The sequence below is a fragment of the Primulina eburnea genome, chromosome 16 (genome assembly GCF_022965805.1).
Source record: "Primulina eburnea isolate SZY01 chromosome 16, ASM2296580v1, whole genome shotgun sequence".
NCBI classification, from domain to species: domain Eukaryota; kingdom Viridiplantae; phylum Streptophyta; class Magnoliopsida; order Lamiales; family Gesneriaceae; genus Primulina; species Primulina eburnea.
Window position 1 is genome coordinate 4,000,515 of NC_133116.1, and position 19,632 is coordinate 4,020,146.

General features: G+C 34.5%; 3 protein-coding genes across 22 annotated transcripts; all 3 read left to right on the forward strand.

Moving 5' to 3' along the window:
- The first annotated feature begins 1,573 nt into the window (after positions 1–1,573).
- Positions 1,574–6,794, forward strand: LOC140816200 (transcription factor GLABRA 3-like). Of its 4 annotated transcripts, none has more exons than XM_073175292.1 (9): positions 1,574–2,046; positions 2,143–2,291; positions 2,964–3,218; positions 3,773–3,869; positions 4,035–4,049; positions 4,130–4,186; positions 4,280–5,134; positions 5,504–5,947; positions 6,456–6,794. In XM_073175292.1, the coding sequence occupies exons 2-9, from the start codon at positions 2,170–2,172 to the stop codon at positions 6,525–6,527; spliced, it is 1,917 nt and encodes a 638-aa protein (XP_073031393.1). In that variant the 5' UTR covers positions 1,574–2,046; positions 2,143–2,169; the 3' UTR covers positions 6,528–6,794. The 4 variants fall into 4 exon arrangements, with proteins under 4 accessions (XP_073031393.1, XP_073031395.1, XP_073031394.1 ...); XM_073175294.1 differs by having other exon boundaries at positions 2,161–2,291; XM_073175293.1 differs by having other exon boundaries at positions 1,574–1,972.
- Positions 6,795–8,617: 1,823 nt separating this feature from the next.
- Positions 8,618–14,796, forward strand: LOC140816297 (uncharacterized). 15 transcript variants are annotated; one of them, XM_073175476.1, is made up of 4 exons: positions 8,618–8,830; positions 9,357–10,258; positions 11,191–11,327; positions 13,529–14,796. In XM_073175476.1, the coding sequence occupies exons 3-4, from the start codon at positions 11,315–11,317 to the stop codon at positions 14,611–14,613; spliced, it is 1,098 nt and encodes a 365-aa protein (XP_073031577.1). In that variant the 5' UTR covers positions 8,618–8,830; positions 9,357–10,258; positions 11,191–11,314; the 3' UTR covers positions 14,614–14,796. The 15 variants fall into 15 exon arrangements, with proteins under 15 accessions (XP_073031577.1, XP_073031569.1, XP_073031572.1 ...); XM_073175468.1 differs by having other exon boundaries at positions 9,357–9,541; positions 10,146–10,248; positions 11,191–14,796; XM_073175471.1 differs by lacking the exon at positions 11,191–11,327 and having other exon boundaries at positions 9,357–9,541; positions 10,146–10,248.
- A 325-nt stretch (positions 14,797–15,121) lies between these two features.
- LOC140816340 (pentatricopeptide repeat-containing protein At3g09040, mitochondrial) lies at positions 15,122–19,250 on the forward strand. Of its 3 annotated transcripts, none has more exons than XM_073175548.1 (2): positions 15,122–18,322; positions 18,551–19,250. In XM_073175548.1, exon 1 carries the CDS (start codon positions 15,158–15,160, stop codon positions 18,299–18,301), a length of 3,144 nt encoding a protein of 1,047 aa, XP_073031649.1. In that variant the 5' UTR covers positions 15,122–15,157; the 3' UTR covers positions 18,302–18,322; positions 18,551–19,250. The 3 variants fall into 3 exon arrangements, with proteins under 3 accessions (XP_073031649.1, XP_073031648.1, XP_073031650.1); XM_073175547.1 differs by having other exon boundaries at positions 15,122–18,310; XM_073175549.1 differs by having other exon boundaries at positions 15,122–18,275.
- Positions 19,251–19,632: the final 382 nt, after the last annotated feature.

The following is a 19,632-nucleotide window of genomic DNA, read 5'->3' on the forward strand; positions in this document are numbered from 1 at the left end:
TTTTTGGGTTCCACATAGCATTTATGATAACTACCATTTTAAAATAAAATTATTTATAAAATATATACTGAGTCTGTCCAATTAATAAACATTTTTTCTTTTTCAAGTATATAAATTCAGAGTTAATTTTTTGAGACATATCTCCAAGACTCAACAAGGCCAATATATAATATTATTTTTATTGTGATCAAAATTATTAATTTTCACTCTAAGTATCGATCAGATCGATCTGTCTCACAAATATAGATATGTGAGACCATATCACAAAAAACTATTTTATTTTTTTAAAAAAATGCGTACCTAAGTGTTACACACAATGCTATTATAGCATTTTTGTTAAAATCATTATTAATTATCAAGGAAGAACCTTTATAAAAAAAAAATTAGTCTAGCTATTTGGTGAAATTTTGAAATCATTTTAACAAAATAAGCTCGTTTTTTTTTTAAAAAAAATTATTATGATATTATTAATTTTGGTTTCTTCATAAATTATATTTAATAAGATTTAAATCTTACAAGAGTTCATGTATAAAAATATATATGTTTTATCTTATTTTCTAATTAATTAGACCACTGATTAAAAAATTTATGATCAAAACATATTTTAACAAAAGGGTACAATCTAACATACATATGTTCTACCTCAGCACTGAAAATAACACTAGTTGAATATCATTCTCTTCGATGGTCCCAATATATATTAGAATAAAAAATAAAACTCAATTATTTTCATGACTAAAAAGTGTTTTTGGAAAAACTCTGAATAAACTATTAATTACTTACGATTACTAATAAAAATAATTGATAACATAAATTAATATTACAAAAATGAGTAGGTCTCATATGAGACCGTCTCACGGATCTCAATCTGTGAGACGGGTCAACCCTACTCATATTCATCATAAAAAGTAGTACTCTTAGCATAAAAAGCAATACTTTTTAATGGATTACCCAAATAAAGATCCGTCTCACGAAATTTGACCCGTGAGACCGTCTCACACAAGTTTTTACCTACAAAAATATTATAAACTAACTTTGTATTGGAGTAGGTCTCATGTGAGACCGTCTCACGGATCACAATCCGTGAGACGGGTCAACCCTACCCATATTCACAATAAAAAGTAATACTCTTAGCATAAAAAGTAATACTTTTTCATGAATTATCCAAATAAAGATCCGTCTCACAAAATACGACCCGTGAGACCGTCTCACACAAGTTTTTGCCCTTTGTATTTACTAACTGATTAAATAATCATATATATGTATGTGTGTGTATATATATATATAATGAATAACAAATCTATATCTGTGAGACGGGTCGAACCGGTCTATATTTGACGTGAAAAATAATATTTTAAACATAAAAATTATAATTTTCATGTGTTGAGTCGGATAAAAGATTAATATTATAAAATTGATATATAAAATATCGTGTGTATGTATATATGTGAATACATTAGATTATTCAATAACTTTGTAAAAGAATCTATTTTTTTCATATAATGTGACGTATTTAGTAAAAAAGTCGTGCATTTTTGTTAGGCCAGTCCTCTGTGAAGGGTCCTTGTCCAAATCTCCGAACCTTCGCGCACAAACCCAAAAATCTTTAATTGCATTTCAACCTACTTCTCATTTTTCTAAAGCAAATTATAGTCCTTCCATCGCCACAGAATTCTGAAAAAATCGGGTTCAAGAGTGTAATGTGAGTTTGAAATGATGAGCAAAATCTTGAAATCATGCCACGTTCTTGTCAAACATCACTCATGCATATTTATACAAAAGTATATTGATTCCTAAAAAGTGGAGCTCATTTATTGGTCTTTTCACCAAAATTTCCGCAGGCCTTTAAAAAGGGTAGGTGTCGGGATTTTTGTTTTCGAGGGCATCTCATTAGTTAATTGTGATATTTGACATTGAGCACGAAGAGTAGTGGTCAACAAGAATCCATCTATTCTGGCATATTTTGGAGGTGGTAAGATCAGCAGCCTTGGACTTGAGAATGCTGTAGTTTTGTTAACATCTCCGGTGGAGTTGGTCAAACACAAAGTTGGATGCTTCTTTAAATATTTTTCTTTTCTTTTCTTTTTCTATTTTTAAGGAAAATTGATTATTCCGGTGTTATTTTATACATTTATCTGTTAGTTTGGAATTGGATTCCAGAGTTCAAGAATGGCTACTGGGAGAAACTCAAAGCAAGTCCCAGATAATCTAAAGAGGCAGCTTGCTCTTGCTATTAGAAACATTCAGTGGAACTATGCAATTTTTTGGTCAATTTCAGCTGAGAAACCGGGGTAAAGTTCTGATATTTGGTACATCTTTATATTAAAAAAATATAAAAAAATTTGAAGAATTTGACGGGGGATAATACCCACTTCTCTTTTTGTTGTTCTGTTTTGAAATCTTCATCTCTTTTTCTCATCTGTTTATTTGTTTGCTTGTTGTCTTTGAAAAGATCGCCACAATGTTTACAAATCTTTTTGCATAAATGTCCATTTCTAAAAATCCCATGAAAATCTGTAGGCTTTCAGACCCAAGATTTGTTTTGTGTTGAAATTTCCATGTTGACCCTTTATTCTTTGTGACTTCACATCTAAAATGAAACACCGAAGATGAAGACTATTCCAATGCACATCTGATTTGGATGGGGCATCTGCTCCAGTTTTGAATTAAATGATTTTGCTGTTGACCTTTCTATATGTTTTAGTAATCCGTGTGAGTAGCACTTATAATTAGTTCATATCTCTTGTTAAACCAAGAAAACATCAAGTTTGACTGCATTTGAGGGAATTTTTTCTTGATTAAGTAGTGAAACGGAAGGCTCCTGATATTTACTTGTACTGCATTTTTTGTCCATGCATTTTCTCGTGGATAAAAAATGCATACGAAATTATATGTGAATAATGCGTGTTGTAGTTCTTGTGATAAACTTAAATCTAGCAACTTTACGTGATGTTATTGTTTAGGGTATTGACCTGGGGCGATGGGTACTATAATGGAGATATCAAAACCAGAAAAACAGTTCAGGCTGCTGAGTTGAACACCGACCTGCTCGGTTTGCAGAGAAGTGATCACTTGAGAGAACTTTTCGAGTCTCTTTCAGCTGGTGAAACCAACCAGCAAGCTAAACGGCCTACAGTTGCATTGTCCCCTGAAGACCTTACTGATGCCGAGTGGTATTTCTTGGTTTGCATGTCTTTCGCCTTCAGTATTGGTCAAGGGTAAAGCTTCTTTACTTTTGAATCTTTTATCATGGTAATTTGATGGGGTGCATTAAGTGCCCTTGCACACTGAGTGGTTGTCAGCAGCCAAAATGACAGTGAGATTTGAACTGTATCATTAACATTAGCCATAATTTTTAATAAATGATAACATTTTTGTCTTAAATAATTTCTTACATTGATTTTTGAATTAGAAGTGATAGTGCAGCATGCCACTTATGAAACAGTGATTTCACCAATTTTATGGAAATGGTTGAAATAATAAGATGGGAAATCTTCAATGATGCAAGTCGAAAACTGCAATATAGATTCCTGAGAACTGTACTGTCACTATCCTCAGTTAGCTCATGGGTGGAAAGTTAAAAGTTATCTTCTTGTCATGACCACTAGTTCTTCTGGCATCAGGCACATTATATCTCATTTTTTTACATATTCAAGAAGTACAATTAGTTAAATTTTTAGAGTTATACGCCAATTCCTCTTTATCGAAGTTATGTACTCGAGTTTCGTCAAACTATATAAACACTAATAATGCTTTTATTGTATGTGTAAAGATTGCCAGGAAAGACATTTGCAGAAAATCGAACTATCTGGTTATGCAACGCTGACCTTGTCGACACCAAAATTTTCTCTCGTTCTTTGCTTTCAAAAGTAAGTTGAAAAAGTTCCCATAATTTCTTTAAAATCTAGTTCCTGATAAATTTTGTTCAAGCTAATCAGAGTCCTTTGTTGAATCTTTGAGAAAATTTCTGACTCGTCATGTCCTTCTAATTTCCATATAAAATATGCTGGCTGGACTTGCAATGCATCTTGCAGAGTGCATCTATTCGGGTACTGATTTGTTTCTGCTTCGGAAATGTATACCTTTCAAAAGATTTTATTGTTGCTTACATCATGTCTTGTTCTTGCAGACGGTAGTGTGTTTTCCATATTTAGGAGGTGTGATTGAACTGGGGGCGACTGATCTAGTAAGCCACTTTCAGAGTCCAAAATTGGGTGCAGTGGGCTTTTATTTATCAAATCATTCATGATAATGACCAATTCTGATTTTCTTTCTTAAGGTGCCAGAGGACCCAAATCTAATTCAGTACATTAAAACTTCGTTTCTGGAGATTCCTTCCTTCGCTGTGTCCAAGATTCCAAGTCATGTACCTATTAATAGCACAAACAACAATATCCTCATATCTGAAACGCCTGATAATGCTAACATGCTGGATAACGAAGTCGATCAGTTTCTTGATTGCCCTGATGTAGAGAATTTTTCTCCACATGGCAGTTCAAATAATTTTGTGGTCAATATACTTAGAGAAGAATCAAATTTAGCAGAAGGGGTTGATGGAGAAGTTTCTCAAATGCAAAACTGGCCATTTGTGGACGAAGCAATCAGCAATGGCCTCAACAACTCGGCAAACTCAAGTGATTGTATATCCCAAACCTATGAAAATCCTGAAATTGTTGTCCCACTTACCGACGGGCATAAGGAAACTGGCAATCAGGGACACAGCACTCTAGAAAGCTATCAGCAGAAACCAAAGGCTGGTCCTCAAAGTGATGATATTCATTACCAAAGTGTACTTACGAATCTTTTGAAAAGCTCCCACCAGTTGATTTTTGGTCCATACGTGAGGAATGGAAATAAAGAATCGAGCTTTGTTAGTTGGAGGAAGGATGGATTGTCGAGTGCTCGATCACAACAAATCCCAACGCCACAAACTTTGTTAAAGAAAGTTATATTTGAAGTACCTAGAATGCACCAATGTAGGCTTGAATCTGATAGACAGAAGGGTAAAAAAGATGTCTCTTCGAAGGAAGCTGATGACAATGACAGAAACCACGTCTTGTCTGAGAGGAAACGACGAGAAAAAATCAACGAGAGATTTATGATTCTAGGGTCATTAGTCCCATCTGGTGGCAAGGTTTGTAAAACTCTTTTATTTGTTTTTGGTATTAATTATTACAGTGATTCCATATTGTTTGCCAACAATAATCTTCCCTTGCTGTGAGTCTTGGCTATATATTTGGCTTTGCATTTGGAACATTGCTGTTTTAGTCGGAACATGCTGTTCTAGGGTGTTGTACGATTTAAAAAATTTGAGTTATATCGATAACATCAATTATAATTACTGTATCGCGCCTCTTTTTCAAGTACATATTTCGACAAACTTAACCGTTGTCGCTGTATTGTGCTAAAACTACTTGTAGAGATGGTACAAACTCGACTTTTGTTTTAGCCATTTTGTTTGAGCATATTTACAAGAGGAGATTCTTGGCCATGCTTCTTGCAGGTTGACAAAGTATCGATTCTTGATCATACAATCGAGTATTTGAAAGAGCTCGAGAGGAAGGTCGAAGAACTGGAATCCTACAAACAAGTGACGGAGCAAGAGTCGAGGACAAAAGGTAAATCACACGATGTCATCGAACAGACCTCTGATAATTACGGCCAAAACAGGATCAGTAATGGCAAGAAGCCACTGACGAACAAGAGAAAAGCTTGTGATATCGATAAAGTTGGACTTGTAAAGAACAGGGCTAGATTGAGAGATTCTTCGACAGACGATATAATTGTCAGTGTTGTGGACAAGGATGTAATAATTGAGACAAGGTGTTCTTGGAAGGAATGTGTGCTGCTCGAAGTTATGGAAGCCTTAAGCAAACTACAGTTGCATCCACAAAGCGTCCAAACTTCCAACGGCGATGGGGTTCTATCCATGACCATAAAAGCCAAGGTTTGCTTTCCTAATTGAAATCATTAGGAATCAGTAAAACTTACATAGTATAGGTCAGTTTGACTTATATTTTGAAATGAGTCGAAACATTTCACAAGTCAGTTTTAGAATGGGTATAGCTCATGTATTTGCTTTTGTGAAGCTGGAGAACTCTTTGCTCTAGCGTGAATATGCCCCAAAATTTTCTCGAAGTTATATGGTTCTTAAAAATATTGAAGGGTTTAGTTGTTGCACTCCCTGGTTCTCCAAATTTTTTATTCCTCAAGCACAAGTGATGCTCGAAAATTTCAAACATGAATGACTTGATTAACTCGATATGAGCTAGCTCAAGCTTGAAATTAACAACTTGATAGACTCGAGCCCAAGAAGTCAGCCTTTTTGATCGAGCTGAACTTTAGTAAAAGCACTAGTTGAACCAGAATATACTCGTTTGCTAAGTCTTTCAATTAAGTTCTCATTGTATACTATATATGCAAGATATCTAATGTTGGAACATCTATATCTGCAGAGTAATGCATTGAAACTGGAATCAGCTGGAGTTATCAGACAAGCAATTCAAAAAGTTATCAAGAAATGTTGAAGATCATGCTCAAAAATCTTCAAGACATCAGACTTTTGGGTAAAGATTTGTATTTTAGTTGTGATATTTGAAGTAACTCATCCCAGTAGTGGAATTGTTTTTCTCATGCTGGTGCAGCAGCTAAGTGCAAAAATATAGATAATGCGGTCGAGACTACGAAAACTATGTTGGAATGAAGTGTTAGATGGTCAGACCATCAAATAAGTTTGTAAATGTAAATGTTCTTAATTTTTTTGGATCCTAATGAGAATCAAATGATTTCCTTTCTCCCAAGTTTCTCCTCTCGGTTCTTTCTCATGTCTCCGTTCCCCCCCTTGACCGTTTCTTTCTTCTCTTTACTTTCTAGAACCCCAGGCTCACTCGAAATAGTGTCCCGTTCTAAATATAATACAAGTCGATTTCTATTTTAAAATTTAAATCTGATAAGATTATCGTATATATAGTTTTGTTATGTTATCCACCAATGAAGTGATGTTCATTTATTAAATATACAATTTTGATATGATTTCATCATATCCAATATTTAAGTGTCACTTCAACGGACATGAAGATGAACATATTGATGAACATCATATCAAAACTATGTATGTTTTTATATATGCATGCGGTATATATTTATTTTCAAATATCTATAGTATATAACTTTTAATTTTAAAATTTTAAATTAAATTACAGATATTTTATGAAAGATTAATTTTTTTCTTAGGAGGTTGGACAAATCTAATTAAAATTAAGTATACTTCAGATAAATTTCAGAATAATGCTTATCCGTTTTGATGCAATTATATCAAATCTTAGAACCAAATATGTTATTATTAATTTTATTAATCTTTTGATACAATATTTTATTCATAGAACTCTTAAAAAAAATATTTACGCCAAATCAATATTTTTAAACAAAACCGTAACTTTGAAAGTATATTAACTAATAATAATTTAAATGAAAGCTTTTAGATTTTGATCGAATAGCCTTTTTCTTATGAAAATGTAGTGCAATGAATTTTTTGGACAATTTATTTTGCGGGTTTTTTAATATAATATTTTGAAATGTTATTTCTTTATAAACTATCAATATATAAAAACATATGGATTTACTTGTTAGAGTTCGTATCACGAAAAAAATGCTGATCCAATGCAGGTTTTTAATTAAGAGTGAGTCTCATGTGAGACCGTCTCACGGATTTTAATCTGTTAGACTGGTCAACCCTACCCGTAGGTCATATTCACAATAAAAAGTAATACACTTAGCATAAAAAATAATACTTTCTCATAGATAACCCAAATAAAAGATTTATCTCACAAATACGACCCGTGAGATCGTCTCACAGAAGTTTTTGTCTTTAATTAAATAATAATAAAAAGTAACAAAATATATAAAAAAAAATGCAAAAAAAATTATAAAAAATTTAAAAAATATCAAATAAATGATTTGTTTTTTTTAAAGTTTTTAAAACTTTAATTTTTAAATTTATTTCACATTATTTATTTTTATTTGTATTCTAATATTATACTCTTATTTATTCTTTATTAATAATTATAAATTAATAGATTTATTTACTATGTGTATAACTTAATTATATTATTTTAAAAAATTAAAATTTCATAATAGATATCTATTTTTAATAGAGACAAAAAAATTGATCTGTTTTTTTATTTCTCAATTTTGCCCTTGTTTTATATCATAATTACAATTTTGTTTTAATTTTTTTTAATTTCAAAAAATATTTTTTTTATTTTTTTAAAAATTACAACTATTCAAATAACACTTTAATCCCTAGATAATTTGTCAAATTTCACTTTAGTTTATAGATAATTATAAAAAGAATCTCTATTTTTCCATTTTACCTTTATTTTATATCACAATTACATTTTTGTTTTTATTTTTTTAAATTTCAAAAAACAATTTTTTATTTTTTTAAAATTACAACTATTCAAATAACATTTTAACCTATCGATAATTTATCAAATTTTACTTTAATCTATAAATAATTATAAAAAAACTATACAAGTAGATAGTTTTTATCAATAACTTTTTTGGTTTTTTCATATTTTATTAATTTACATTATTTGTCAAAAAAAAAAACACCCTCCAACAGCAGGCCACTTTCATCATATATGATATAACCATTGAATTTATAGAGAAGGTTTTGAATTTGATTGATTCTAGCCCGAGATAAACCCGAGCCCGAAGTTGGCAGTATGGATTACTTGGTGTTGTTGGAAGCTATTGGACCTCGAGGATTTGCTGATGTTTTTTGTATGATGAGATTGAAGAAGAAAGTGAAGAAAGGTTGGATTTTGAGGTGAGTGTTGTTGAGTTCTCCAGCAATTTATCTTGATTTTGTAGCAATGATTCTGGGAAATTAAGTTCAGGATTGTTGAACCCAAATGTTAATTTGTGGCTGCGAAATTAAGGAAGTTGTATAGAGGTGAACCGAATTTAATGTAATCTGATATGCACTATACAAACCTTCAATAAAAATGAATATTCAGGATTCAATCTGTGAACCAAATCTCTTATAATCCTGTTAGAACATAACACACTCGATAGACGCTAGATCAACCTCTGTAATCGGATTTTGAGGCCAGTGTTGTTAAGAGTGGATATTTCTTTGTGGTTGTAGCAAGTAAAATGTTGTAGAGGAGATGCGGGGTTGTGATGCTAGGGTAATTGTAGGGGACACTAATGCAGTAGTTGCTGCATCCGCAGCTTCTTGTTTCTACTTAATACATATCAGTTAAAGAGTGTTTTCGGTTTATTTGATTCTAAGGGACAAAGGGAAAGATAACGACTTCTCTTTATTCATCGAGGCTTCTTTTTATTGACAGCTATCGGAAGATGCGGTGAGGTTGATTTAGATATCACAGTTTCTAAATCGATTAACTTTTTTCATGGGATGGTGGAAATAGAGATGCTGAGGATAAAGTTTTTTTCAGAGTATGGTGAATCCACATCACAGAACTGTGAACATTGAAGATTTGGATACATTTTTGTCTGACAGGGAAATCCTTGGGTACCTACAATCACCTATGTAATGGAGAGTAACATAATTTTTATAAGCCCACAAGGTGTGAGTTCACTGAAACTCAGCCCTCAGTCCACGAGCAGTCTTGTAATGAGGCTTTTACAAGAAGAATAAAGCCTCAACCTTGGGTGCATTATAGGCTTAAGTTGCCTTTTTAGCACACTTTATATATAGGGAATAGGGATAGTAAATCCCAGATAAAATATAATATAATAGTAATTTATTTTACTGATAAATTAGTGAGTATTTATTTTACTGTCATTTTTTAAAAGAAATCATTTTATTGTTATTTAATAGTTAGTAAAGTGCATATTAGATTATTTATAACGAAATTTTCTCAGACATTTAGGTTTTAGCAAATTATGCTTTAGAATGCTTAACATCATTGAAGTGCAAAGCTTATGCCTTGTACCATAGTGCACCTTGCGCTTCTAATATAGTATGAATCATGGACTAAGTTACCATGAGTGAAGGGTTGGAAAAAGATCAAGTTTTGTGCGTTATTTTGTTGAAAATGCAAGTTTCACAAACCTAAATTTGAATCATGGGTCCACCCCTGGTAAGAGTAATAATATTATATTGTGGAATATAGCTCAAGTTTTGGGTGATGCAAAGGTATATTGGCAATGGATGGATTAGGAACAAGCTTTTGGAGTGATTGTGGAGCATGCATATGCTCCTGATGCGTAACACAGGTTATTACTGGTACTGTGGTACATGTTTCATAACCTTGCTGCAGTCACTCCTTTCTGAAATTTATTGAAGTATATTGTGAACACCACCAAATATATTTTTTTTGGAAAAATCGATTAGCTAAAAACTCTCTGTGGTTTTAACTTTTAAATTTGATGCTGAAATCGCGTTGTAAAAGATCACGAGTGAAATCCTCCTATTTAATTTGTAGCTAAAAATATTGGGAAAATTTAATGAGATAAAACCACCAAACGTGTTATCAAATTTATTGTTGAAACCTCCTACTGATAAATCTTTTATTGAACATGTGTTTTTTAACGTTTATTAGTAGGGTTGGTAACCAAAAGTGATCAAAATTGAGAGTAACATTTGAATGTATAAAACTATACATGTCTCTTTTTTCCCTCAATTTTAGCAAAATCACCCTGTGAAAAACTAATTGAAACTTCTAATGTGCTATTAAATAAGAAAATAATTACACACGTGTGTGTGTGTGTGTATGCTCATGAAACTTTTATGCAGTTTTCAGCTTCAAGTATAAAAATACAGAAAGCTTTTAGCTCATTGATTTTCGTTGATGGGTTTTAGTGGATTTAAAAAAATTTAAGGGTGGTTTTATCAATTTACCCAATTTATTGCCACCAACTGATATATTGAAGGATTGTAAATCAAGAGAATCAACCTGAGCAGGAAAAATATCAAGATACTTAAATTCTATAATTGTGAGTTGTAAAATTACTGTTTTGAGGAGCACACATAGCTTGGTAATTGTTAATTTACATTTTCGGCAGAGACTAATTTCTTCCTTGGCAAAGTAGTATTAATTTGCATGTATAGGTTAGTTTAAAATATGATTCTTTTCCCCTTTCTTCCCTATTGTACTCATGTATTACATGTGGAAACATTAACTACTCTCCTAACTTGAAATTCTTATTCCATTCCAGGATTCATACAAGTAAAATATAGACACAATCATAAAATTAATAAAAATGGAAAGCGAAACCAGTAGAAGAAGGCAAAAGGAGAGGGATTCATTTGCCACGACAAGCAGCACTTTCCTTTCCGGACATGAAAAATGAAAGTGAGTTCATAATATTGGAGTAAAAACAATTGCGATTTTTTTATTGGAAACTAGAAATAAAGACAGTTGATCCACTTGGATTATAAATTAAAAGTTAAAAATCTGCAATCCAGAGCAAATATTTTGATTGAGGAGAGTGAAAAACGTTTTCTTGCAACATTAGGTAAGACAAAAAGTTAGAGTGAATGCATCATGTATATTATTTGAATAAATTACATGTTTGGGGCGACAGGACTTTTAGATTAGGTAACGTTGGTTTTCAAATAATCTGGCATAATCATATTCATACCATAACTGTGATATTCCTCTTCCAACCCCGTAACATCCTACTCACCTGTTCAATTTCCATCCAAATACAAAAAACGGTCTCCGGTTTGAAATACTTCCACTCATTAAAATCATATCATTTTCTTCCCTATGCATAGTGAATGCTAAGAAGTAAATGTATTGCAGAAAGAACGTTGTAGCTTCAACTGTAACCCAGAGAAAAGAGAAATTGTAAGGATCTTAGCTGAGGAAAAGAGTAATTTCTTGTACGTTTTACAACATTTAGTCTAGTCTTCCGTAACAAGAAGGCAAGAACACTTCTTTTGATTTCTATGCCTTCATCAGGGTTCTGTCTCCTATTCTCCGTTTGCTTTTGTTGGATGTCTTTTGTTGCTGTACATTTTAGGTGTCGAATTTTATCGTCCTCGAGATTTTGATCATTCAATTAGTGTTTGATTTGTTTGAACATATAAGTTGGTGTCTTCTCTTTTGATATAATTTTTGCTGATCAGGTATTTATTTGCTTGATGATGAGGATTGTTCAATCTTTTTTTTTTTCTTCTTAATTTTACCCTACGTCAGTACATTGACATGTGACGTTTAGGGTAATTTTTTTCTTTATCTTGGGGTGAAATAGGTATGGTTCGCATCTGCATATGATACCTAAAAAATTAAAGAAGATGGTGAAATTTACATCTCCAATGGCTTAACTTTCTCTTATTGAGATTACTTGACAGTTATTTAGGGCCCAAAACACATTAAAGCGCTAGGGTTCCCTGGAGCCCGAGGCGCAGGTGAAGCACTTAATCAAAATAAAGCACATTTCGCATAAACTTTAAATTCATTAGATGTTGCTTATGTCGATAAATCCCACAATTAGTTATTTTTCCACAAAAATTGCTGCAGTTCACTTTATTAGTATTTTTTGAGTATACTAATGTTGCATAATTTTGTGGCTAGATCTTTTCAAAAGGCTTGTGATTCAGAATTTGATTTTTTTTTTTATCGGCAAGAACAAGCTTTAGAGGTGACAGAGAATCCTGGAATTGAAAGAAACTGGAAGCAGCAAGCTGTAAACACAATTGGAAAAAGAAAAAAAAAAAGAGGGTTGCCTTTTACCTTATTTGAATCACTATAATTGAGAAACCAAAACTGTAGTTTTGGGCGCTGCACGCAGATAGAACCTAGAATTTAAAGTTTGAGGGAGATCAAAAGTTTGTTGTACCTCGTTACATGCATGCAAGGTTTTTTATCATTAAGTAGCTATGTGCTTTGGTAATCGAGCTTAAAATTTGGTTGGGTTTGAGTTAATTTAAATATAGTACAAGATTGCAGACCAATTTCATGAGGCACTTGCTTTTGTGCCTCACGCAGGACTAGCGCCCGTGCACAGGCGCACACTTTATGAGCGCCTGTTTCAAGACTTGTGCCAGGGCAATCACCCAGGCGCAATGGGGAAGGCACGGCCAAGCACTTGTCTTTAACCTGTCCTTCTTTAAAAAAATTGCATTAAAATTAGATTTTAGGCTTGCAAGTTTTTAGGATAATGTGAAGTAAATTGTATTGTTTTGGAAATGTTGTTTGTCTTGACCCACCATGCCCATGGGGTCTTGTTCTGGTTTAAATTGTTGAATTAGTTGTGAAGGAGACTGCAATCTGAGACTGCCCATCCTGTTTACCAAAATAGTATGTGATTTGATTTTGATTAGAAAGGTTAAAAATTCGAATTAGAAAGGTTAAAAATTCGTGGTGAATACCTTGTGGGCTTGAATTTCATTCTGGAACAAATGAGTTGGGTCTTTGGAACGACTCTGGATCCTAACCAGTGGCCATATATTTATTGGGTCCCGGACTTTCCTGGTTTTGAGTTCCTAGTTTACTTCAATTAGCATTTTTATTGATCATGGTTCCTGAGTGTTTATATTTGGCTGTAGGCTCTGGCTTAATGAACGAAGGCAGTGACAAGCAGTTTCAGAATCGATGGGATTTTAGACGAAGAGAGGAGGAAGCAGATTCCTCTAGCGATGATTCCAAATCCAAATCAGGCGCCGAGGCTGAAGACCGGAACTGTAAGCTACTTTCTAACTTAGCTGTGCCTGAAAATATTGAAGTGCTCGCAACTCCAAGATTTCAGAAGGATAATGAGCTTGATCACGATAAAGATGTTCATGTTCTCTCGGAAAAAACTGGAAAAAAGAAAGTCAAACCAACCAAGAAGAAGAAGAATACACAGTTGGAGAAAACGAAGAAAAGCCCAATTGAGGAAAAGAAGACGAGGAGAAAAAAGAAGAAAAGCCCACTTATGGAAAAGAAGACGAGGAGGAGAAACACGAACGACCAGGAGAAGAAAATGTCTGAAGATCTCAAGAATTTCAAGAATTCGTTAGTTCAAGAACTAAAAGTTGCTAGAGAAAACATGTTTGCGCAGATGAAAGAAGAGATGAGAAAGATGACGGCTTGTCGGTCTTCTTCAGGGCCAAGAAGCAATCGTTTCAATGGAATGATGGGAAGATGCCACAAAAGCAATGTGGATTTGAAAACCGCAAAAGCCAGTGGATTATCTTCCATTCTACCAAATGAACCGAATCCTGTCGTTTGTTCGCCACACTCGACTCCGCCTACTGTCGCGACGAAACCACATCTTCAAAGCAACGTTGTGCCTTTAAACGATTATATTCGTGAAGCAACACCTAAGATCAACGCAGGCTCAGATGTGGATATCCGAAAATTGATGAATTCCAAGAACCACGGTGGATTTCCAGCATTCCATCCTACAGAAACACAACTTGGAAGTTGTTCTCTCATTAGCTGCAAACATTCAGGCCAAAATCTCTCTCAAACCACGAATGTTGGGCTCGGGTTTCCATTTCCAGGACTTCATCAGGTTATGGATAAGGATTCTAACATGTCAACGTTAACTGAAGACTGCAGATTAGGTCCGAGAATGAATGGAAGCGTCGTAAAGTTTCTAGAAGGAAATCCGACATTTTCAAGAATGCAGTTCAACAAAAGGCCATAAGCAGTTACATGGGTTGCGAAAAAGTTATGGAATTTCGAGTTGGAGAAGTTTCACTTCGAGCTTGAGAAATTTATGGTAGTTATTTTCCATTATTAAAATCATGTCTCTGTGTTCTTTTACTCCCTGAATTGAAGATTTTGTTTTGAAAAATTGAATCAATGTTAGATCGTTGGATTGCTTGAAGTTTAACCGGCAAAAAACAACTTATTTATGGACTTCCAAATCGAAACTCTTCTAAAATGCGTTAGGTTCTTGTTAAATGTTGAAGGTACCATTCAAGAAAGAAAAAAAGTTAGAAAATAGAATTATCCAAATTTCTGTTTCGATTTGGTTTAAAATGCTTGTGGTGCTACAAAATTTAGTGGGCAAAAAATTGAGGATATTAACAAAAAAAAAATAAAAAAAAAATTGTCATAGTATTTTCAGAGCAAATTTATATTACGATCTAATCCAAAATTTAAAAAATGAACTAAATAGCGAGAAAATACATTATTTATACGTCGCCACAGCACTTTTTTGAACTGAAATTGTGAGCTAATGCGGAATGCCCCTTAGCTTTCGTGTCAAAGTTCAATATCTCAAACCAAACTTTTATTCCCTCAATCAACAAAGAAAATTCTTGACGACCCAACTCGTGCAAGATCCTCACCTCCAGAGATCGCCCGCAGAAGAGTCTTCCTTACGCAACTATTTATCGAAACTATGCTTGGAACAATGCAAGAAAATCCAGGTCCGTCAAGCGTTCGATGGAATGCCAGAGAGAATCAGTTCTTTAAAGACGGGCAAAGCTATCCATGCGAAGAGCCTGAAATTTTGTATTTCAGCGGAAGGGGAGTTGGGGAATGCCATTTTGGATTTGTATGCCAAATGCGGACGTGCTGATTATGCTTTAGAGGTATTTTCACACCTCAATGAAAGGGATGAGTTCGCATGGAATTCCATCATGTTTATGCACTCAAGAAAAGGGTTGTGTAGAGGTGTGCTGGAGGATTTTAGATCCATGAGGAGTTGTGGGTTAGTGGGGAATCGATTTACTTTTGCCACTGTTCTATCGTCTTGTGCTAAGTTGACGGACATGGAGCTTGGGAAGCAAGTGCATTGCGAGGTATTTAAAATGGGTCTCGAATCTGATGCATACTGTGAGGGTGCATTGATTGATATGTACGCCAAATGTGGAAATCTTTTCTGGGCCAGAAGTATATTTGATAATGTGTTGGACCCGGATATGGTTTCTTGGACTGCACTGATTTCGGGGTATGCTCAAGTTGGTTTGACCGAAGAGGCAATTGAAATATTTATGAAGATGCAAAGAGTAGGTCGCAAGCCGGATCAGGTAGTGTTTGTCACTGTTTTAAATGCGTATGTAGGACAAGGAAGACTTGAAGATGCTTGGAATCTGTTTTCTCAAATGCCTAACCCAAATGTTGTGGCTTGCAATGTAATGATTTCAGGGCATGCCAAAGGTGGTCATGAGGGAGAGGCTATCAAAATCTTCAAACATATGATGCAGTCTGGTCTTAAACCAACACGCTCAACTCTAGGAAGCGTGTTCAGCGCTATAGCGAGTGTCACAAATTATGAATATGGCTTGCAGGTCCATGCTCATGCGGTGAAGCAGGGGCTGTACTGTAATATATATGCAGGGAGTTCTTTGATTAACATGTATGCCAAATGCAAGCATATGGAGTCTGCACATGCAGTTTTTGATGAATTAAAAGAAAAAAATGATGTGATCTGGAACACATTGCTCAGAGGTTATGCTCAGAATGGGGATGCTCTTGAGGTTTTAAAGTTGTTTACCAATATGAGGATTTCTGGATTTCAACCAGATGAATATACCTACACTAGCATACTTAGTGCTTGTGCATACTTAGAGAATATGGCAATGGGCTGCCAGTTACATTCAATTATTGTCAAGAATATGTATGGACTGAATTTATATGTGGGAAATGCTTTGGTGGATATGTATGCCAAATATGGGGCTCTACCTGACGCTCGGAAACAATTTGAACTACTCAGCAATCGAGATCATGTTTCATGGAATGCTATCATTGTTGGTTACGTGAGGGATGAACAAGAAGAAGAAGCATTTTATCTTTTTCGCCGGATGTTATCCGAGGGGATTGAACCTGATGAGGTATCTATGGCTAGCATACTCAGTGCAGCTGCAAACTTGCAGGATCTTGCTAAGGGGAGGCAGGTACATTGTTTTCTGGTCAAATATGGTTTAGAAGAAGGCCTTTATAGCGGCAGCTCACTTATTGACATGTATTGCAAGTGTGGGATAGTGGCAGCTGCTAGTGAAGTTTTCTCATACATGCCTCAAATAAGTGTGGTTTGTGTAAATGCTTTGATTTCTGGTCATGCTCGAGTAAATATTGTTGCGGCAGTAACTATTTTTAAGTCAATGCTTGCTGAAGGACTGCAACCATCAGAAATTACTTTTGCTACCCTTCTAGAGGCGTGTTCTGATAATATTTATTTACCTTTCGGATTGCAAATCCACTGTTCTGTTATAAAGCTTGGCCTATCATTTTACGATGAGTTTTTGGTTGTCTCTCTATTGGGTATGTACATGCATGCTCAAGCTATTACTGATGCAATTGAACTTTTCTCTGAGCTCCCTTATCCAAAAAGCACGGTCATGTGGACTGTCCTGATATCCGGGAGCACTGATAATGACTATGGTGAGGAGGCATTACGTTGGTACCAAGAAATGCGTATTCATAATGTCATGCCAGACCAAGCAACATTTGCAAGCGTCCTTAGAGCATGCTCAGTACTAGCTTCTTTAGAGGAAGGTAGGAAAATCCACTCTATCATCTTTCATATCGGTTACGATGAGGATGAGGTGACGGGAAGTGCTCTGGTGGATATGTATGCAAAATGCGGAGATGTGAAAAGTTCGGCCCTAGTTTTTGTGGCAATGGTTATCAAAAAAGATATTATTTCGTGGAACTCAATGATTGTTGGATATGCCAAAAATGGTTTTGCCCAAAATGCTCTGAAGATCTTTGATGAGATGAAGCAAGAAAATGTAAAACCTGATGAAATCACGTTCCTCGGTGTTCTAACTGCATGTAGCCATGCAGGGATGGTATCTGAAGGTCAAGAATTATACAATAATATGATAAATCATTATGGGGTTCGTCCAAGGGTAGATCATTGTGCCTGCATGATTGATCTTTTTGGGCGCTGGGGTTTTCTGACGGAGGCAGAAAACTTTATCAATAGCCTGGACTTTGAGCCTGATTCTATGATATGGGCCACATATCTGAACACATGCAGGTTGCATGGGGATGACATAAGGGGGCAGCGAGCGGCTGAAAAGCTTATTCATTTGGAACCTCAGGATTCTTCTCCTTATGTGCTGCTTTCCAATATGTATGCAGCATCAGGCAACTGGGAAGGTGTTAATTTTGTGAGGAAAAAGATGAATGAAAGAGGAGTACATAAATTTCCTGGATGTAGTTGGATAGTTGTGGAACAAAAAACTAATTACTTTGTTTCTGGTGATAAATTTCATCCTAATGCTGGTGAAATAATTACACTTTTGAAAGATTTGGCTACACTGATGAAAGATGAAGGCCATGCTTCCGACTCTATATATATCGGGCTCGATGAAGTCAGAGACTGTAACCTGTCTCTGTTGATCGGGAAGGGTACAGAGATTGCTCTCTGCACCTGACTAATTGATGTACTAACCATGGTGCTTTGTTGTTATTATGACCGATGAGCCTTCTGATTATTCGACTGTTGTGCTTTTATTTATATTCTAGCATTACCAATCTCTTCATATTATTCAACTGTTTTGTGAGAATCGACAAGCACAAATTATACTACAGTTTTGTTTTTACTTGGTTATATTTCATACTTATCTGGCTATATTTCATCTGAACACCACACTTATTCATTGTGTATTATTATTTTATGCTAGATTGACTGAGGGCTCGGGAATAACCAAAATCCCAAGGAAAGCCACCAATTCGGATGCCACGTGGATGGAGCCCCTCCGAAAACATGCCCAAAGAATCCGGATGAAAGTATAAAACATTGAAAAGTTTGGCTAAGAACCCATGGATCCATGTGCTAGGCACCCTGGTCAATCCACAAAGCCATGCTATGTTTCATAATCGAAGTCACGCTGAAGTTCAAAGCTGAGAAGGAAAGTGAAAACCACGGGTTTGTGCCTTCAACCTCGTGTTATAAGTAGGCACACCCTCACTCCCCCAACCATGTTTTCAACAAATAAAGAATATGAAAAGCAATTCAACCGTGCAAAGTCCGTGGGTGGATTGTTGATGAGCAAAACATAATGAAATGAAGACATGCACAGAGCATGTACAGAATGTACTTGGCACAAACCAGCCTACGGGTCCATGCGATCCAAGTCAAAAAGGAAAAATATAAATAGAGAAGGGAGAATTAGTTTTGGGGATTTTTTGCCACTTTGAAGGGCAGCGTAACAAGGATTTCTGATTTCATCGTTTCACTCTGAGTTCTTTTTTTATTTTCATGATTCTAAACATCAGTTTAGCTATTTGTTTTCATCAAACCATAGAGTAATTAAATCTTTTTCCTTAATGGCCGAGACGATATTATGTTTTCTTTTTGTATTTATTATTTTCCAATCTTATCATTTGCTTGAAGTTATTGCTCGATATTCATCAGGTCAATTCTTTGCATTATTGTTATTTTTATCAAATTATCGAATATTATTACCTAGTAATTTTTTTTAAACTAGTAATAAAAATTTTAAAATAAAGAAATCATAAATATTATTGTTGTAATGTTGTTAATATAATTTATGAATGTATTTTTGTCATTATTATATTTTTTATTTTAATATTTTTTTTAAAAAATAAATATCTCAATCAGTCCCATTTACTATCGATTGTTATTAGAGGTTTGCCTCCAATTCTTCATATGCTACGCATTAAAAGTTCTCTATTTTTTTTATTTCTTTAGAATCTCCGATTTTAGTTTTTTTTTATATATCTCTGACACAAAATATATAAT

Bases quoted from the DNA above. Each gene is read 5' to 3' on its own strand.
- LOC140816200 (XM_073175292.1), top strand. From the start codon at position 2,170: ATGGCTACTGGGAGAAACTCAAAGCAAGTCCCAGATAATCTAAAGAGG. The intron at 5,135-5,503 runs GTTTGTAAAACT...TGCTTCTTGCAG, and splicing joins TAGTCCCATCTGGTGGCAAG to GTTGACAAAGTATCGATTCT. The intron at 5,948-6,455 runs GTTTGCTTTCCT...CTATATCTGCAG, and splicing joins CCATGACCATAAAAGCCAAG to AGTAATGCATTGAAACTGGA.
- LOC140816297 (XM_073175462.1), top strand. From the start codon at position 13,498: ATGGTTCCTGAGTGTTTATATTTGGCTGTAGGCTCTGGCTTAATGAAC.
- LOC140816340 (XM_073175548.1), top strand. From the start codon at position 15,158: ATGCCCCTTAGCTTTCGTGTCAAAGTTCAATATCTCAAACCAAACTTT.